At 67.5% G+C, this 14,754-nt stretch overlaps 2 protein-coding genes across 13 annotated transcripts; one reads left to right on the forward strand and one right to left on the reverse strand.

Moving 5' to 3' along the window:
* The first annotated feature begins 999 nt into the window (after positions 1–999).
* Positions 1,000–7,469, forward strand: TCEA2 (transcription elongation factor A2). Of its 3 annotated transcripts, none has more exons than XM_084887703.1 (10): positions 1,000–1,231; positions 3,425–3,487; positions 3,762–3,867; positions 4,829–4,919; positions 5,572–5,720; positions 5,810–5,866; positions 6,272–6,426; positions 6,498–6,644; positions 7,059–7,130; positions 7,279–7,469. In XM_084887703.1, exons 1-10 carry the CDS (start codon positions 1,160–1,162, stop codon positions 7,285–7,287), a joined length of 921 nt encoding a protein of 306 aa, XP_084743829.1. In that variant the 5' UTR covers positions 1,000–1,159; the 3' UTR covers positions 7,288–7,469. The 3 variants fall into 3 exon arrangements, with proteins under 3 accessions (XP_084743829.1, XP_084743830.1, XP_084743831.1); XM_084887704.1 differs by having other exon boundaries at positions 1,001–1,231; positions 5,590–5,720; XM_084887705.1 differs by lacking the exon at positions 1,000–1,231 and adding an exon at positions 1,252–1,680.
* Positions 7,470–8,042: 573 nt separating this feature from the next.
* RGS19 (regulator of G protein signaling 19) lies at positions 8,043–12,902 on the reverse strand. 10 transcript variants are annotated; one of them, XM_084887853.1, is made up of 5 exons: positions 12,358–12,902; positions 10,202–10,297; positions 9,968–10,086; positions 9,032–9,106; positions 8,043–8,959 (listed from the first exon to the last, which is right to left on the reverse strand). In XM_084887853.1, exons 2-5 carry the CDS (start codon positions 10,229–10,231, stop codon positions 8,533–8,535), a joined length of 651 nt encoding a protein of 216 aa, XP_084743979.1. In that variant the 5' UTR covers positions 10,232–10,297; positions 12,358–12,902; the 3' UTR covers positions 8,043–8,532. The 10 variants fall into 10 exon arrangements, with proteins under 10 accessions (XP_084743979.1, XP_084743977.1, XP_084743980.1 ...); XM_084887851.1 differs by having other exon boundaries at positions 12,328–12,902; XM_084887854.1 differs by having other exon boundaries at positions 8,043–8,956; positions 12,358–12,898.
* Positions 12,903–14,754: the final 1,852 nt, after the last annotated feature.

The raw sequence follows: 14,754 nt of genomic DNA on the forward strand, positions 1-14,754 counted from the left end.
CCCTCCCCCAAACTTGTGCCCCCTACAGCATATCACCCAGCATCTGTATCATTGAGGAGGTGGTAGACATCTGGTAGAGATGCTGACCCTGTCCCTCCCCTCCTCCCCAATCTTCCGCGGGGCTAGGCCATCCCTTCAACTCAGCAGAGTCTGGCCCTTCCCCTGGAGCTCCAGCAGCAAGGGTGGTGACAGCCTAATTGCTCATGCTCTCTCCTGTGCCCTGTTCTCAGTGCATGATGAGAATCAGCTCACAGTATTTTGATAGCAGCCCAGTGAGGTAGATACTATCAACATCCCATTTCACAGGTGGGAAGACTGAGGCACAAAGTGGTCAATGACTATCTGAAGTGGCAGCCAGGGATTCGCATCGGGTAGATGACTGGAGGCGGGGTCCCTGGCCACACAGCCTTTGGTGCCTTGCTAATCCCACCCTGCCCATGCCTCTTCCAGACTCCGGAGCCTGTTACTGTTCCCTCGGCACTCCAGGCGGCGCCCTGCACGAAGCTTTAGAGGCCCAGATCCGGAGCTGAGCGCTCAGGGCATCTTCTGCAGGATTTGGCTCTTGGGCACCAGAGTCAGAATGCGGCTGCCCTGCCACAGCGGGTGGTGGAAGAGGAGAGCTCAGAGCGGGTGGCGAGAGGGGAAGGACTCTAAGGTGCCTTTGCCTTAGAGTCTCCCGCGCAGTGAGTCCCTGGCCAATTCAGGGAGAAGGATTGAGGGGGGATGGGGGTACGTCTCGGGTCCAAGCCGCAGCTGGTACTCAAGTCGTAGCCCCACGCGCCACCGCAGCGCCCTCCACTGGCTAACTGGTCCGTGCGGGGGCTCGTGGGACTGCGAGTCCTTTGGTTCCGTAGGTCTGCCATGACTGCCAGCGTCAGGACTACAATTCCCAAGAAGCGGTGCGCACCCGCGTGGCTCCTGGGAGTTGTGGTCCAGAACGGGGAGAGAGCGCGAGGCGGGCGGGAGTGAGAACTACACGTCCCAGTTAGCAGCGCGGCGGGCGCGGGGGCCAAGGGTTTGAATAGAGGGTCTCCCTCCCGCGGCAGGGCTGCGTCGGCGGCGGCGGCGGGTGCGGGAGGCGGTGACGGCCGGGGGTTGGCGTCTGGGCCGAGAGGCTGAGGCTGGCGCGGCGGGCGCTGGGGGCGCTGCCCCTGAGGCAATGATGGGCAAGGAGGAGGAGATTACGCGCATCGCCCGGAGGCTGGACAAGATGGTGACCAAGAAGACCGCGGTGAGGGGCGCGGGCCGCCAGGACCCCGGGACCCCCGCCCCGCCGAGCTCCCGCCGAGCCCGCCGAGCCCCCGTCAGGGCCCGGGAGACTACCCGAGGGGCAGGACGAGACCCCGCCGGTGGCCGAGCCGAGACCCCTGCCCCGGGCCAGCCCTGCCCATCACCCCCGCACCCCCAGTTAGGCCGCGATCAGGCCTGGACCATGTCCGCAGCCACCGCTCCGGACTCAGACCCCAACGGCAGGCTGAGATCCCGCAGGCCTGGCACCCGCCCCTTGCAAGTCCCCAACTCCCTCGGCCCCGCCCCTCCGGTCCGCGACCTCACCGCATCCCTGTCCCGCACCCACTCCGGCTGCGAGAGACTGGCGTGCAGATGGGCCTCTGATCCCTGGATGCCTGCGGGCCTGGGCCCTCATGGTCACCTTCCCTGACCCCGCCTCACAAGAACCAGGTTTCCTTAATAAATGCTTTCCCCTCTTTAGCCAGGACTCGGCCAGCAGCAGCCGGGAGTGGGCGGGCAGTAGAAACCTCCAGGCAGCGCCCTCCGAGGTCCGGAGCCTGGCGGGCGCCTGGCCTCTTGTTCTGCCGCCGGGAGCCTTTGCGGCCAGGGGCCCGGCAGATGGGGTTCCACCAGCTCGGAGGCCTCGGCACCCTGCATGCCTTCCGCGGCAGCCTTGTGGGCGGAGAGGGTCCTGGCTGGCCCGCTGTCCGCTCACCCAGCGCCTGGGTCCAGGCGGAGTCCTGGGCTCCCATCCCTGCATCATCCCGGCCCCGTGCTTGCACTGACGGTTTGGGCTGAGCAGGGCTGCATGTGGGTCCCTGGTTGACCTGGTTGCTGGGAAAGGGGCTGGCTCCCACTCTCTCGCTCACCCTGCCAGGAGCCGCACCCCCTCCCCCCTGTGTGCAAACCCCTGGGGGGTAGTGGGCAGCGAGCAGGAGTGTGGGAATGGTATGTGTCCCTTTCCAGAGATGACCAGAGGACGCAGGAGACAAAACGACCAATAAACACCCCCAGCGGGGGATGGCATGGGCCCTGGAACCCATGCAGGGCAGGGTGGGGCCCTGCAGGACGGGGGAGGGTGTGCAGGGAGGAGCGATGCTCACCCTGAGCCCCAGGGAGCGGTGAGGGAAGCAGCGAGGCTGGTGAACGCAGCCTGTGAGGTGGTGGGCTGGGTGCTGTGCAGTGGGGCTGAGAGCTGGCAGAGGCTCTTGGGGGTTCCAGTGCCCACAAAGCCCTTGTGGGAGTTGCGGCCCTGCTTGGGATGTCAGGAGTGAGCTTGCTCTCTGGTCTGGAGCCCCAGAAAGCTGGCATTCTGGAGCCTGAGGTTCCGTCAGGGGAAGATGAGCAGTGAGTGGCACTGTGCCCTTGGCTCTGGCAACATCGTCCCCTTGGAGATCACCCAGGGCTGCAGCCTGAGCAGAGATGCCACCCAGATTGGTGGCGGGGGTGGGCCAAGCCCTCCCATGACCTGGGACATCGGAGGCTCTCACAAGCGTGGGTGGCCGGGTGGGGTCATCTCTGCCCCTTTACGTCAGGGGAGACACACAAAAACCTCGCTGATGAGAATTGGAAGCATCTGTGGAGGGAAGAGAAGCGGGGAGAAGGATGCTGAGAAGGTGTCACGTGAACAGCTGTGGAGAGAGGGAGGGCGCCCTGGAGCCATGGCCCTGTAGTGGCAGCAGCAGTGGAGGCGCCTGAGGGCTGTGCCTTGTGGGAGGGCTTTGAGAAGACAGCTGGGGAGTCGGGGTGAGGCAGAGAAAGACCAGGGGTCTAAGAGTCCAGGCGAGGGGGTGGCTGGCCAGGGCCTGAGAGAGTCCTGCAGACTGATGAGGGTGGGTGGAGTTGGGGATTGTGAACGCTGGGGTGGGTGTGGTGAAGGTGCCCTGGGTCCAGGGTCAGCCCCTCACAGGGGAGTGGGCCACTTTGGGGAGTGGGACTGCATAGGGCACTGCACCCCTGGGCCACCCTCCACCTGGCTGTGGCCCCAGGCGTTGCCCGTCGTCCTGGCTTGGTCAGTGGTCAGGCTGGGTGAGAAGTCACATGACCTGGGAGGCTGGGTGAGTGCACGGCCCCGCATCCCTGCCTCCCGGCACCTGACCAGGTGCCTCCATCGTCACTGCCCTGTGCCCCCTCGTGTCAGGGCGGGCTTGCGCACTGCGACCTCGGCGTCCTCATGAGGCACCCCCCTTTCCAGGAGGGAGCTGTGGACCTGCTGCGGGAGCTGAAGGCCATGCCGGTCACGCTGCACCTGCTTCAGGTAGGCCCTTGTGCCCGCTCAGGACAGCTCCGGGCCAGCGCCTGCGCCTGGTCCGTCCCTGGTCAGCACAGACCTTCCCAAGGGGACTGTCCCTGCCTGTTCTGTTCTGAGATGGGCTGGACAGGGGCCCACCTGCCCTCACATGAACTTCCCGAGTCCGGGCGGGGGGACGGGGAGGCAGCCCTCGGAGTGTCCCCTCCCGGAGCCCCGCCCCGGAGCCTCGGAGGTCTGTGAGGAGGATGGCGGCTGCCCAGCCCACACGCTTGCCTTGCAGTCCACCCGGGTCGGCATGTCCGTCAACGCCCTGCGGAAGCAGAGCTCGGATGAGGAGGTCATCGCACTGGCCAAGTCGCTCATCAAGTCCTGGAAGAAGCTCCTGGGTGCGAGTCACGGGGGCTGTGGTGGCCGCTGTCCCCGAGGCAGAGCCACCTGGGAGGGCGGGGCCGGGGCGGGGCGGCTGCTGTGAGGAGCCAGGAGAGGGGAGTGGAGGCGAGTGCAGGGCTGGGCAGGAGGCAGGGAACCACCCAGGCAGGGGCGAAGGGAGGGGGAGGAAAGGAGGGGACAGGAGGGAGGTGGCAGGGGAAGGGGGTTGGGGCCGCCTCCTGGGGACTGCGGAGCCGCTGGTGTTGCAGAGGTGCCCGCCTCAGGGCCCTGAGCCGCTCCTGCTCTGCGCTGCCCCAGCCTGCAGAGGGCAGACCTGAGTCCTGGGCCTCCTCTGGCCCGTGGCCTGGTGGCGGGTGGGAGCCTCATCCCACGAGAAGGTCCCAGGGAGCCCAGCGTCCCCGGAGCCTAGCGGGGTGTGCTCCGGGGAGGGGCCTCGCTGGTGCCCGAGGTCCAGCTGGGGAGTGCCCTCAGCTTTGTCCAAGTCCAAATGCTTCACCTGCGGAGACTGTCCGTGTGTGCGTGTGTGTGTGCGGGCTCTCGTATGTGTCGGTGTGCGAGTGTGTGTCTGTGTCCGTGTGTGAGTGTGTGTCTGTGTGTCCGTGTGTGCCTGTGTGTGTCCGTGTGTGTGTGTGTGAGTGTGAGGGAGACTGTACAGGAATCACTGTGGGTGGATGGCAGTCTCCTCCAGCAGGACAGGCAGTTGGGGGACCCCAGAAAGGCCCGCAGGCACCTGCTAGAGGGGGGGCGTGTATGAGGAAGGTGTGGGCCATCTTCCTGAGGCTGGGCGGGAGAGGGCCCCAGTTGGTTGTTAGCAAGAAGGCTCAGCACTGGGGCCTGGGGGGCGGGGGGCGGGACGGCTGGCAAGCGGCCTGAGGCTGTGCCTTGGTGATGATCTGCTCCCCCCTGGCCTGGCCCTGCCCTTTGCCAGCCACACCCCCTCCTTTCTGGCACTTGCAGATGCTTCAGATGCCAAAGCCAGGGACCGGAGGAGGGGCGGGCCTCTGCCCACATCCTCCTCCAAGGAGGGCTCCGAGGCCAAGGACTCCAGGTAGTAAGCCGGGGAGGCGTCCGCCCTGGCAGGCGGAGGGCACGTGAACAGGGGCCCCTCTAGCCTCCGGGAGGGACTCTCCAGCAGCCAGGCCGCCTGGTTGGCCTGTCGGTGCCTTCCTCCCTTCCTCTGGACCCGTCTCAGCCCCCATCGCGGGCGCGGCTGGGCCTGGCTGCAAAGAGCTGCTGTGCCCTGAGCGGGCTGCAGGCTGTGCTTGGTCTGGCCTCAGGCTGCACACCCTGAACTTGCAGCACTCGCTGCGGCCTCTCCCTCCCTGTGGGGTCACGGCATGAACCTGAGGGAGGGCTGGAGGGTGCAGCCTGGATGGCAGTGCTCCCAGCCCTGTGAGGGCAGCCATGCTGGTGGGCACCTGGCCTTGGCAACGCCCGGCCCCACCTGCCTCTCCTCGATCTGGCACAGGCCGCTGGGTGTTGTGGCCCTGTGATCTGGGCTTCCCGGGGTGTGCTGTGTCCCCCAGTGCCCTGTCAGGGGCGCCCTACCCAGCAGACCTCACTACCTCTGGACGGGGGGCAGACCGCAGATGCATGGGGTCGCTGGCTGCTCTCAGGGTAGAGCTGAAGGCATTCAGGGGAGACTGGTTCTGACGCTGCTTTTCCGGTGACCGGCGTCTCATGAGTTCACGTGGCCCGAGGGTCCTGTCTCTCTCCAGCCGCAAGAGGCTGGAGCTGCCCAGGGTGCTGCCGGCCCCGAGGATGACCACGTTCCCCCCGGTGCCGGTCACCTGCGACGCCGTGCGGAACAAGTGCCGGGAGATGCTGACGGCCGCCCTGCAGACGGACCGTGAGTGTCCCCAACCCACTGCCGCCACCGGGTGCTGGGGCCGAGGGGGTGGCTGGAGCCAGCAGGGGCTGGAGAGCTGCTTCCTGCAGGTGACCACGCAGCCATCAGCGCGGACTGCGAGAGCCTGTCGGCCCAGATCGAGGAGTATATCCTTTGTGCGGGGCTTCCGGCTGGGTCCGTGGTGGCACCAGGCCCGCCAGGCCCAGCTCCCCTGGCGGCCACTGTCCTGGCACTTTGCCAGGCGTTGGGTGATGAGGTAGGCTCATCCTGAGCCTGCAGAGGACTGATTCTGCCGCTGCTGCGGCCTGGGCCTCTTTGGTCATGGCCTTGCGGATGACCAAGCTGGGACCCAGCCAGGACTGGGTCCAGGTGGGCCACCAGCAGCCCCTCAGCTCACCACCTGACTTGGGGGGCAGGCTGACCCAGAGTGCCGGGCTCCTCTTCCCAGCCCGGCCCCTGCCCTGGTGGCTCCCCGGGAGGCCCTTCCTGGCCCAGTGGGGTGGGTGGCGGTCAGCAACCTCAGCCTACAGCGGGTCCTTAAGTGCCCGCACGCATCTTCCGGGACGTGGGGAACACGGACATGAAGTACAAGAACCGTGTGCGGAGCCGCATCGCCAACCTCAAGGACGCCAAGAACCCGGACCTGCGCCGCAACGTGCTGTGTGGCACCATCACGCCCCAGCAGATCGCGGTGATGACGTCCGAGGTGCTCCCCGGCCCCCCGGGAGGGGCGCTGCCTGCAGAGCCGGCTGCACAGCTAAGCACCTTCCCCCCCAGGAAATGGCCAGTGACGAGCTGAAGGAGATCCGCAAGGCCATGACCAAGGAGGCCATCCGAGAGCACCAGATGGCCCGCACGGGGGGCACCCAGACAGACCTGTTCACCTGCAGCAAGTGCAGGAAGAAGAACTGCACCTACACGCAGGTGTGCGGCCCCCTCAGGGCCCAGCGCCCTCTGAGCACCCTGCGGGTGGGACCCCCCACCGGACCTCGCGGTGTGAATGGTGCCAGGGGGTGGTCACGCTTGGGGCTCCCCTCCCCCCGTAAGCAGTGTCTGAGGGGTGGGTCCTGCTTGCTGTAGACACTGAAGTTGGGGAGCCTGGCCCAGCCCTGCCCGGAGGGGCCCACGGACTGTTGCTGCTGGTGGGAGGGGTGGGCTATGCGGCCCGGCGGCGGCTGCAGAGCCACACCCAGACCCGGAGGCCACGCTGCGGTGGCAGCATGGCGGGGTCGCTGGGGGAGCCACAGGGACTGGGGCGCGAGGCCAGCACGGGTGGCTCTGGGTGTGACTCCAGGAAGACCTGCTGCAGGAGTGGGTCCTCACCACCGCCTCCCGCAGGTGCAGACCCGCAGCTCCGATGAGCCGATGACCACGTTTGTTGTCTGCAATGAGTGTGGGAACCGCTGGAAGGTGCGTGGGGAGCCCGCCCTCCCGCTGGGGCCTCTCTAGCCCGGTGGTGGCTGCCCTGCTCAGCCAGCCTCCTGGGAGCGCTGGTGAGGGTGCGGGAGACCCTGCCCGCCCTCAGGGCACCCAGCTGAGTGTCCCCCATTCCTTGTAGTTCTGCTGAGCCCTCATGCAGATGTGCCTGCAGTGGCGGCCAGCGCTGGCCGTCCCCTCCTCGCCTCCTGTGGACACAGCCTCTCTGGAGCCCTGCCTGTGCCTTCCTGGCTGTGCCCAGAAGGCAGACGTCCGCCCCCCATCTGCAGCGCACCTTTCTCCAAACTATTAAAGTTTCTTTTTGCCACCACACTGCCCTGGGCTTGGGTTCTGGTGGACTACACAGAGCTTGGGCTGAGTTGGGTTCCCACTGCCTCTGGGACAGCCCTCCTTCCTGCAGTCGGGGACACGGTGTGGCCGTGGGGGACCAGAGCTGGAGGGACCGGGTGGAGGGGGCCGTGGGCAGAGGACCTGGCCTCCTCCCCGGGCAGGGCCCAAGGCGAGCCTGGGTCCCTCAGCCTCCGCCGGCAGGCGGCCTTCCAGCAGCCAGTCCTCACCTGCTCTGCTCGGGGAGGCAGGTCCCCCAACTAGCTCAGCGCCGCGGGCCACAGGCAGCATCGAACCCCTTTGCGTCCCAGAAATTCAGGGACGAGTGGCCAGCACCTCCAGAGACGGGAATGAACAGTGTCTGGCACTGGGGTCCACCCATGGGTGCTGCCCCTGCAGGCCAGTCTCTGGGGGCGATGTTTGAGGCGTCCCAGGACCTGCCCCCCGAGGCTTGGGCAGCGCGGGCCACTGCATTGCCAGCCCCGGCGAGGTGCTGTGGGGCCCTAGAGAGGGTGAGCAGGCAGCTGCTCTCCCGCCCGGAGGACAGGAAGGCGGAGACTCGCTTTAAAAGTATCTTCAATAACAGATATCCTGTGTTGGGGAGGTGGGATGGAGATAAATATGAAAACTTTTTTCCTTATAAAACACAGCGAGGACATGTTTCCAGATTCAAAGTGAATGGGCACAGAGGAGAGAAACTGGGTCCTGCCGCCTGGAGCCCAGTGTGGAGGTCCCGGGTCTGATTCCCGGAGCAGAGCGCTCCGCTGGAAGGCCCGGCCGAGTCCCACACGGGCCAGTGCGAGGCCTCTCCCGTCACTGCCGCTTCTCCGGCCCGGCCTCTCGAGCCTGGTGGGTCCCAGATGCCCCCTGGAGGGCCCGCCCCTCATCGGGCAGGAGCCCCTGGCCGGCCAGCACCCCGCCTGTTAGCAGGACCTCAGGGCACTAGCCCTGGGGGCGCTCCTGGCCTGCCCTCAGGGAGCTGGGCCTGGTATGCCCACACCCCTGCCACATGGGGAAGGTGACCTGAGTCTCTGCCCACGGGGGTGGCCTAGGCCTCGTGGGAGGACTGGGGGTCCCCCTGGAGCAGCAGGGCATGGTAGGCGGGGGAGCTGAGGAAGCGGGGGTAGGAGTCCCGGTGCATGAGCGTGTAAATCTGCAGCTGTGCGTCATCGAACGTGTGCGCGGACGGCTCCTGCATCTTCTTGTTGATGCCTTCCCGGACGCGGGAGTCCAGGCTCACCTCCTTGGGGGAGAGGATGGACACGTAGTCCTCGTAGATGAGCCGCGCCTTCTCGTCCACCACGTGCTGGTTGGCCTCGGCCTTGAGCTCCTCGCAGGCCAGCCAGAAGAGCATGTTCTCCTCGCTGTACTCGGTGCGCAGGAAGGCCCGGAACGCGCTGCGGCCCGCGGGGCTGTGCATCAGCTTGTCGAAGGACTGCGCCCAGCTCTGCACCTCCTCGGGGCTCGGAGTGCTGCTGGGGCACCCGCCGCGTCAAGCCCGTGCCGCCCCCCGGGGCCCCCCACGGGTGCTCCTGCCCCGGACTCACCAGGCTTCGCAGCTGGGGAGGGGCTGCAGCTTGCTCTCCCCGGAAGCCCGCCATGCTGGTCGCCGCCCTTCACTCCTGACGGCAGACACGAGGGCCCATGCGTGAACGCGGACACTCAGCTCGTGGACCTGAGGCCGGGGCTCCCGCACTGAGCCCACCGCAGTGGCAGCCCCAGGATCTGCTCCTCCGCCCGCCCCCGGGCCCTGGCTGCTCCAGCTGCGTTTGACCCAGGACCTCCGTGTCTTCTCGCCTTGGGGCCCTCACGGGCTCCCAGGGACCCAGCCTGACCTCACCCGCTTTCTCCCAAACCGCACCTGGCTGCGGACACCTCACACCAGTGTCCACTGAACTCCGCAGCTGCGGTGCCTGCCGGACCCCAAACCCGCCCTGGCCTCCAAAGCCAAGCTCGCAGTGAGTCCTAACTTCAGATTCTCCCCCCCAGCCCCCCCCAGCCATCCTGGGCCTGGGCTCCCGTCTCACTTGCTCACAGGTCAGCCCCCCGCCCTGGCTCCCTGCAGTGCTGTCCACTCAACAATTCAGGGCTGGAGGCCTGAGGGGGGCAGGCCTCTGAAAGGCACACAAACTCAACAGCTTCCCCAGATGCCGCCCAAGCGCCGGGATGACCTGGAGGTCCAGGCCCACTCCAGCGGCTGCCCTGAGGGTCTGTCCCCACCGTCTCCAGGCCAGGTCTCTGCTCGGCCCCCTCCACCGACAGTGTGGGTCTGCAGGCCAGGCTGCCATGGCGGCAGGAAGCGTGGGCTGAAAAGGGCACACACGGGCACTGGCTGCCAGCCACCAGAACCCGGCAGCCCTTGGTGTGTGCTGTGGGTGGCAGGTGTCCTGCCGTCGGGTGATGCCTCGGAAGCCACACGAGGGTCAGGGAGTGGGGTCTTGGGCCCAGGTCTGCTCAGCCCACCCCTCCCCACCCCCACGTACCAGGAGCAGCTGCAACAGCAACACCAGCACAAGCAGCAGGGGTTGCGGCTGGGGGCAGCCGGCGCCCCCGCATGACTGGACATGGAGGGAGGCTGGTCTGCCTCCGCGGGCCCTGTGTGCTGGGGGAGACGGGCGCCTCAGTCACGGGTGGACACGCTCCCTGGTGCCGGGGCCCCTCAGTTCCTCGTGGCCCCCCGGTCCCTGAGGGGGCGAGGCCGGGTGGCGGAGGTGCACCTGCTTCTCGGCCTCATGCGCGGTGGGCATGGGTGGGTGGAGGTTGTCGCTCGGGCTCCGTGATGCCGGCTCGGGACCCTCACCACAACTGGGGGTCTGAGGAGAGGCCACGGTGCTCAGAGAACCCGAGACCGGTCCCGAGGTTCCCGGGAGGGTCTGGGGCGCTGCCCCCTCCTTCCTGGAGCCCCAGCAGGGCCTGCTCCCCTGCCTGCGGCCTCGCCAGCCTACACGAGGCTGTGGAGCGCTCCACAGGAGGTTCTGGGACACCCCCGTCTGCTCGGTCCCTGGGAAGCCGGAAGCCTGGGTTCCTCTTTCTTGGTTTCCGGCTCCTGGCCCCTCCCAAGGGGACCGGGGGCCCCAAGAGTCTGGGGCTGTCAGTTAGGCACAGGGAGGGTGGTTAGACATGCAGAACCCCTATCCCAGCTCCCTCCGCCCTGGTGGTGACTGGGCTGCTTCCCACCAGGAATCCAGATCTGCCCGGGGCCCCCAGCAATGCCCGGCACTGGGACTCAGCAGGGGGCGTGCTGCAGCCTGCGGGTCTGAGAGGAACGGGAGCGGGGCTCACGGTGAGGAGAGCCGAGCCTTCTGTCCTCGGCGACGTGGCCCCCCTGGTAGCCCCAAACCCCAGCTGGCCACTTACTGCCCAGGTTTCCCCGCCTCCCTACCCCTCCCTTCTACCCCTCCCGGCGGGGCAAACTTGCCACAGAGCGGGCACATGTGGGGCGAGGGGTGCAGGGGCTCAGCGGGAGGGGAGGGGGTATCCTGCTCCCTAGCTGGAACTGCGGGGTACCCCGGGGAGGCAAGGGCTGTGTCCTCATGTCCGCAGCCTTTCTGGCAGGGAGTGCATGGGGGGGGGGGGGGCTGAAGGCTGGAGCCGGGCAGCCCTCATGTGTCTCCAGGGAGGCGACTGTGGCTCCCCAAGTACTGCGCCTCGAAAGAGACAGCACAGGGCAGCCAATCAGCACCCTGGAGGCAGTTTTGAATGTCTCCCCTCCACGGCCCCTGCCTGCACTCACCTTGGTCCAGGTGAGGGCCCACAGGGCCTGGGAGCCCTGCCCACCTGCCTCGCAAACCTTCCTGAGCCCCCCACCCCCTGCCAGCCTCAGCCGCGGGGGGCTCACGACTTGGTTTCACTGGATTTTCTCATCACTCAGCTGTGGGGCTTTTAATCCTTCGTGGTCCCTGTGGGCGCTAGGCCGTGGCCAGGAGGAGGGTGGTCCCCAGCCAGCAGCTCTGGAGCAGGCTCGTTCTGGCCCTGGCCCCGGTGTGAGGTGCCCAGGCGATGGCACACGCACATGCTCAGGGCACCCTGTCTCCGGGGCCTGGCAGAGGCCCTGCCCTGCCCCATGACTGGGAGCAAGGCACAGGGCCCCTGTGCAGGGCAGAGGGTAGGATTCAAACTTGGTCCCAGGGGTTCCCAGCAAGCAGATGGGGAAGCAGCAGCCACAGCCTTCCCCTCAGGGTCAGGTTTCTAGGGAAAGGAAGGGGTGTGGCAGCCTCTGAGGCCCCTGCTGTACCCCGGGCTGCTGTACTTCCCCAGGCTGAGCGCTCTTCCTCCTCTGCACCCCACCGGTCGGCGGGGCAGGGCCTCAGTCCTGTCCCCCAGCCCCTAGCCCCTGCGGGCTGCCCTCTCCGACTCAGTCTGAACTGGAGCGGCCTCGGAGGGCGCAGGCCGGGGCCGAAGGGGGCGAGTTCTTGCTGTCCAGGCCGGAGGCCCTGGGCTGCCTCCGTCAGGCTGGCCTGGCCCCTCCTCCCTCCGGGCTGGGTTCCTGCCCCTCACCCGGGCATTTGGAGGGCGTTTGGCTCCTTCCCCTTCCCCATCCCCTGGAAGCCCCCTGCCCGTTCTGGATGAAGGAGGCTGGACGGGCAGCCAGTGCTGCTCTAGGTAGACTTGCCATCACTTTCGAGCTCCATTCCCTTCGGATCCTACTCAGTACCGTTCCTCCCTGCTGCGCCCCCCCGCCCCCCATTAGGCTGGTGGGGGAGCCCCAGGCTGGCTCCTCCAAGGCCAATAACCCGGGGACCCTCGCCCCAGCCCCCTTTCCAGCGGCGGCGGGGACCCTCCTCGAGGGCCCGGCCTGGAAAAGCCTGTCTCCTTTTGCAGGGACTCGCGGCCCCCACCCTACCTCAAGGAAGTCGCCGTGGCGCCCACTCACCAGCGACCCGAGGCGAGCGGGCGCGGGAGGGCCAGGTGCGCTCGGGCTCCGGGCTGCGCAGGGGGGCGCCGGCGGCGGAGGTTCCTGCGGCTCCGGTCGCGGCCGCCGGCCTGTCGATCGGGGTGGGGGCCGCCTCCTCTGAGATCGCGGGTCCGAGGAGCTGCCCGATTCGACGGCGGGTCCCGCCTCCGCCCTCCCACCAGCCGAGGGGCGGGAGACACGGAAACCCGGCTCTTCCGGCCCTTTGAGCAATCGCTTCCCCAGCTCGGGCTGCAGAAAAGGGGAACCGGAGTGCACCCCTCCCCCGCGCGTGGGGGGACTCGTCCCTCCGGCCCGGGCCACGTGGACCCGCCGCGGAGCCCTCGGGGTGCGGAGCCGGAGCCCGCACGCCGGCACGCCCGGCCGCAGAGCGGGGCCACGGGCCAGCGCCGCGGGGCGCTCACCGCCCGGCTTCCCGCGCTGGGCCGAGGCCGGCCGTCGTAGCGGGCAGCGGGGTGCTGTGCGCAGGCGCGGCGCATCCCTAAAGCGCGGCACTTCCTCGCCCGGAGCCCGCGCCCCGCCCCGTCCCGCAGGCCCCGCCCCCGCCCCGCCGGCCCCGCCCCCTCGCCCTGCCCGCCTCGCCCCCGCCCCCCGCCCCGCCCCGCCCCGCCCCCGCGCCCAGCGGCCCCGCCCCCTGCCCCCGCCCCGCCCCCGCCCCGCCCCCGCGCCCAGCGGCCCCGCCCTCGTCCCGCGTCCGCGTCCGCGTCCGGGCTGCGGCTGGAGGCGCGGAGGGTGTGCGGTGCCCAGCGGCTCGGCCGGCGCCCGGCGCTGCCTGACGCGGGCGCCTGGACGCTGCTCCGAAGGGGGCCGAGGCGGCGCCAGGCCGCGCGTTCCTCTCTGCCCGCCTCTGCCAGGCGGCCGGGTGAATGAGGGGACGAGCCCCGTCTCCGGTGGTTACCAAGGAAGGGGCGGGCCCTGGGTGCCGGGGCGGGGTGGGGTGGGCTCTTGCATCTGGAGTCATCACATGTCCCATCCGTGGGGCCTTGGGCCGAGTCCCTTCTAACCCCTCACGTTGCCCCGAGGTGTCTACAGTTTGCACCACGTCCGCCGGCGGCCGGCGTTCTAGCTGGCACAGCTGGCAGTTCAGTTCCTATCCCAGCTTTGGGAGCGTCGCGGTGGCCCTGCCCATGCTCGGGGCCTGCAGTGGGTGTGACCCTGGTCCCAGCGGGTGCCCTGCAGGCGGCAGCCAGCACAGCTCCGACGCTGGGCTTGCTCACCAAACGGCTTCCGGTTGCACAGGTCGTCCGTGGACAGGCTCCCAGAACTCGAGGTGTGAAGGGAAGTGCAGACTTCACACACTCTCCTCCAGTGGGCCTCGCGGGGGGGTGACAGACCGGCCTCGAGCAGATTGCCTATTCTGGGTGAGAGGTGAAGAGGCAGGGGAGGGGGCAGAGGGGCGACAGGCCCTAGAGCCTGGAGAGCCTCGTGGTGTTTGGGCCCATGTAGACAGGCTGGCTAGGACAGGGGCAGAGGCCGAGGGCCTGTCCAGGCCGGAGGTCCCACAAAGACAGGCCAGTACTGGGTGAGCCACTCCGCCAGGCTGATCCCTTGGCGCAGCAGCTCCTCCCTCCTGAGAAATGGGTGGCGGCTGGCTGTGGCTCTTTGCCCCTTTGAGCCTCTCCCCGTGTCCTCTGGCCACTTGGGCCTGCTTTCCACCCCCTTCCCTCGGCCTTTCTGGGTGTCCTGTACTTCCTCTAGGGAGTCTGTGTCTGTAGAGGGTCCCCACATTCCACGGAGGAGCCCAGGCAGGCTGGGCAGAAACTCAAGAAAATGGTGGAGCAGATGCCCTTGCTGGTTTGGCACAGTGGATAGAGTGTCTGCCAGCGGGTTCATTTCTGGTCAAGGGCACATGCACGGGTTGTGGCTCGATCCCCGGTGTGGGCATGCAGGAGGCAGCTCATCAATGATTCTCTCTCATCATGGATGTTTCCTATCTTGTTCTCCCTCTCCCTTCCTCTCTGAAATCAATAAAGATATATATATATATATATATATATATATATATATATATATATATATATATATATATAAGATAATGGTGGAAGTGGAATTCGAACTCAGGACCCTCTTTCCAGAGCGTATGTTTGCTGCCCTGGGAACCACCGATCCCTCCCAGCCCCACACACTGAGTCTTAGTCCATGGGCTGCTCATAGCAGCCGCCGCCTCCAGGCCCGGCCACCTTCCTGTGCGCTTCCCTTGGCCTCCTCTGCAGACCTAGGTCCCGCCTTGGCATGTGCCAGCTGGACCCGTGGTGTACGGCCGTCTGTGAGGCTGCTCTGCTGCTGGCCTCCTAGGGCTTGGCATGTCTGTGTTGTCCTTCTGCCCTTGGTGCCCGCCTAAGGCAGTGCCCTCCCTGG

This window comes from Pipistrellus hanaki (assembly GCF_964339955.1).
Source record: "Pipistrellus hanaki genome assembly, chromosome: 6".
NCBI lineage: Eukaryota > Metazoa > Chordata > Mammalia > Chiroptera > Vespertilionidae > Pipistrellus > Pipistrellus hanaki.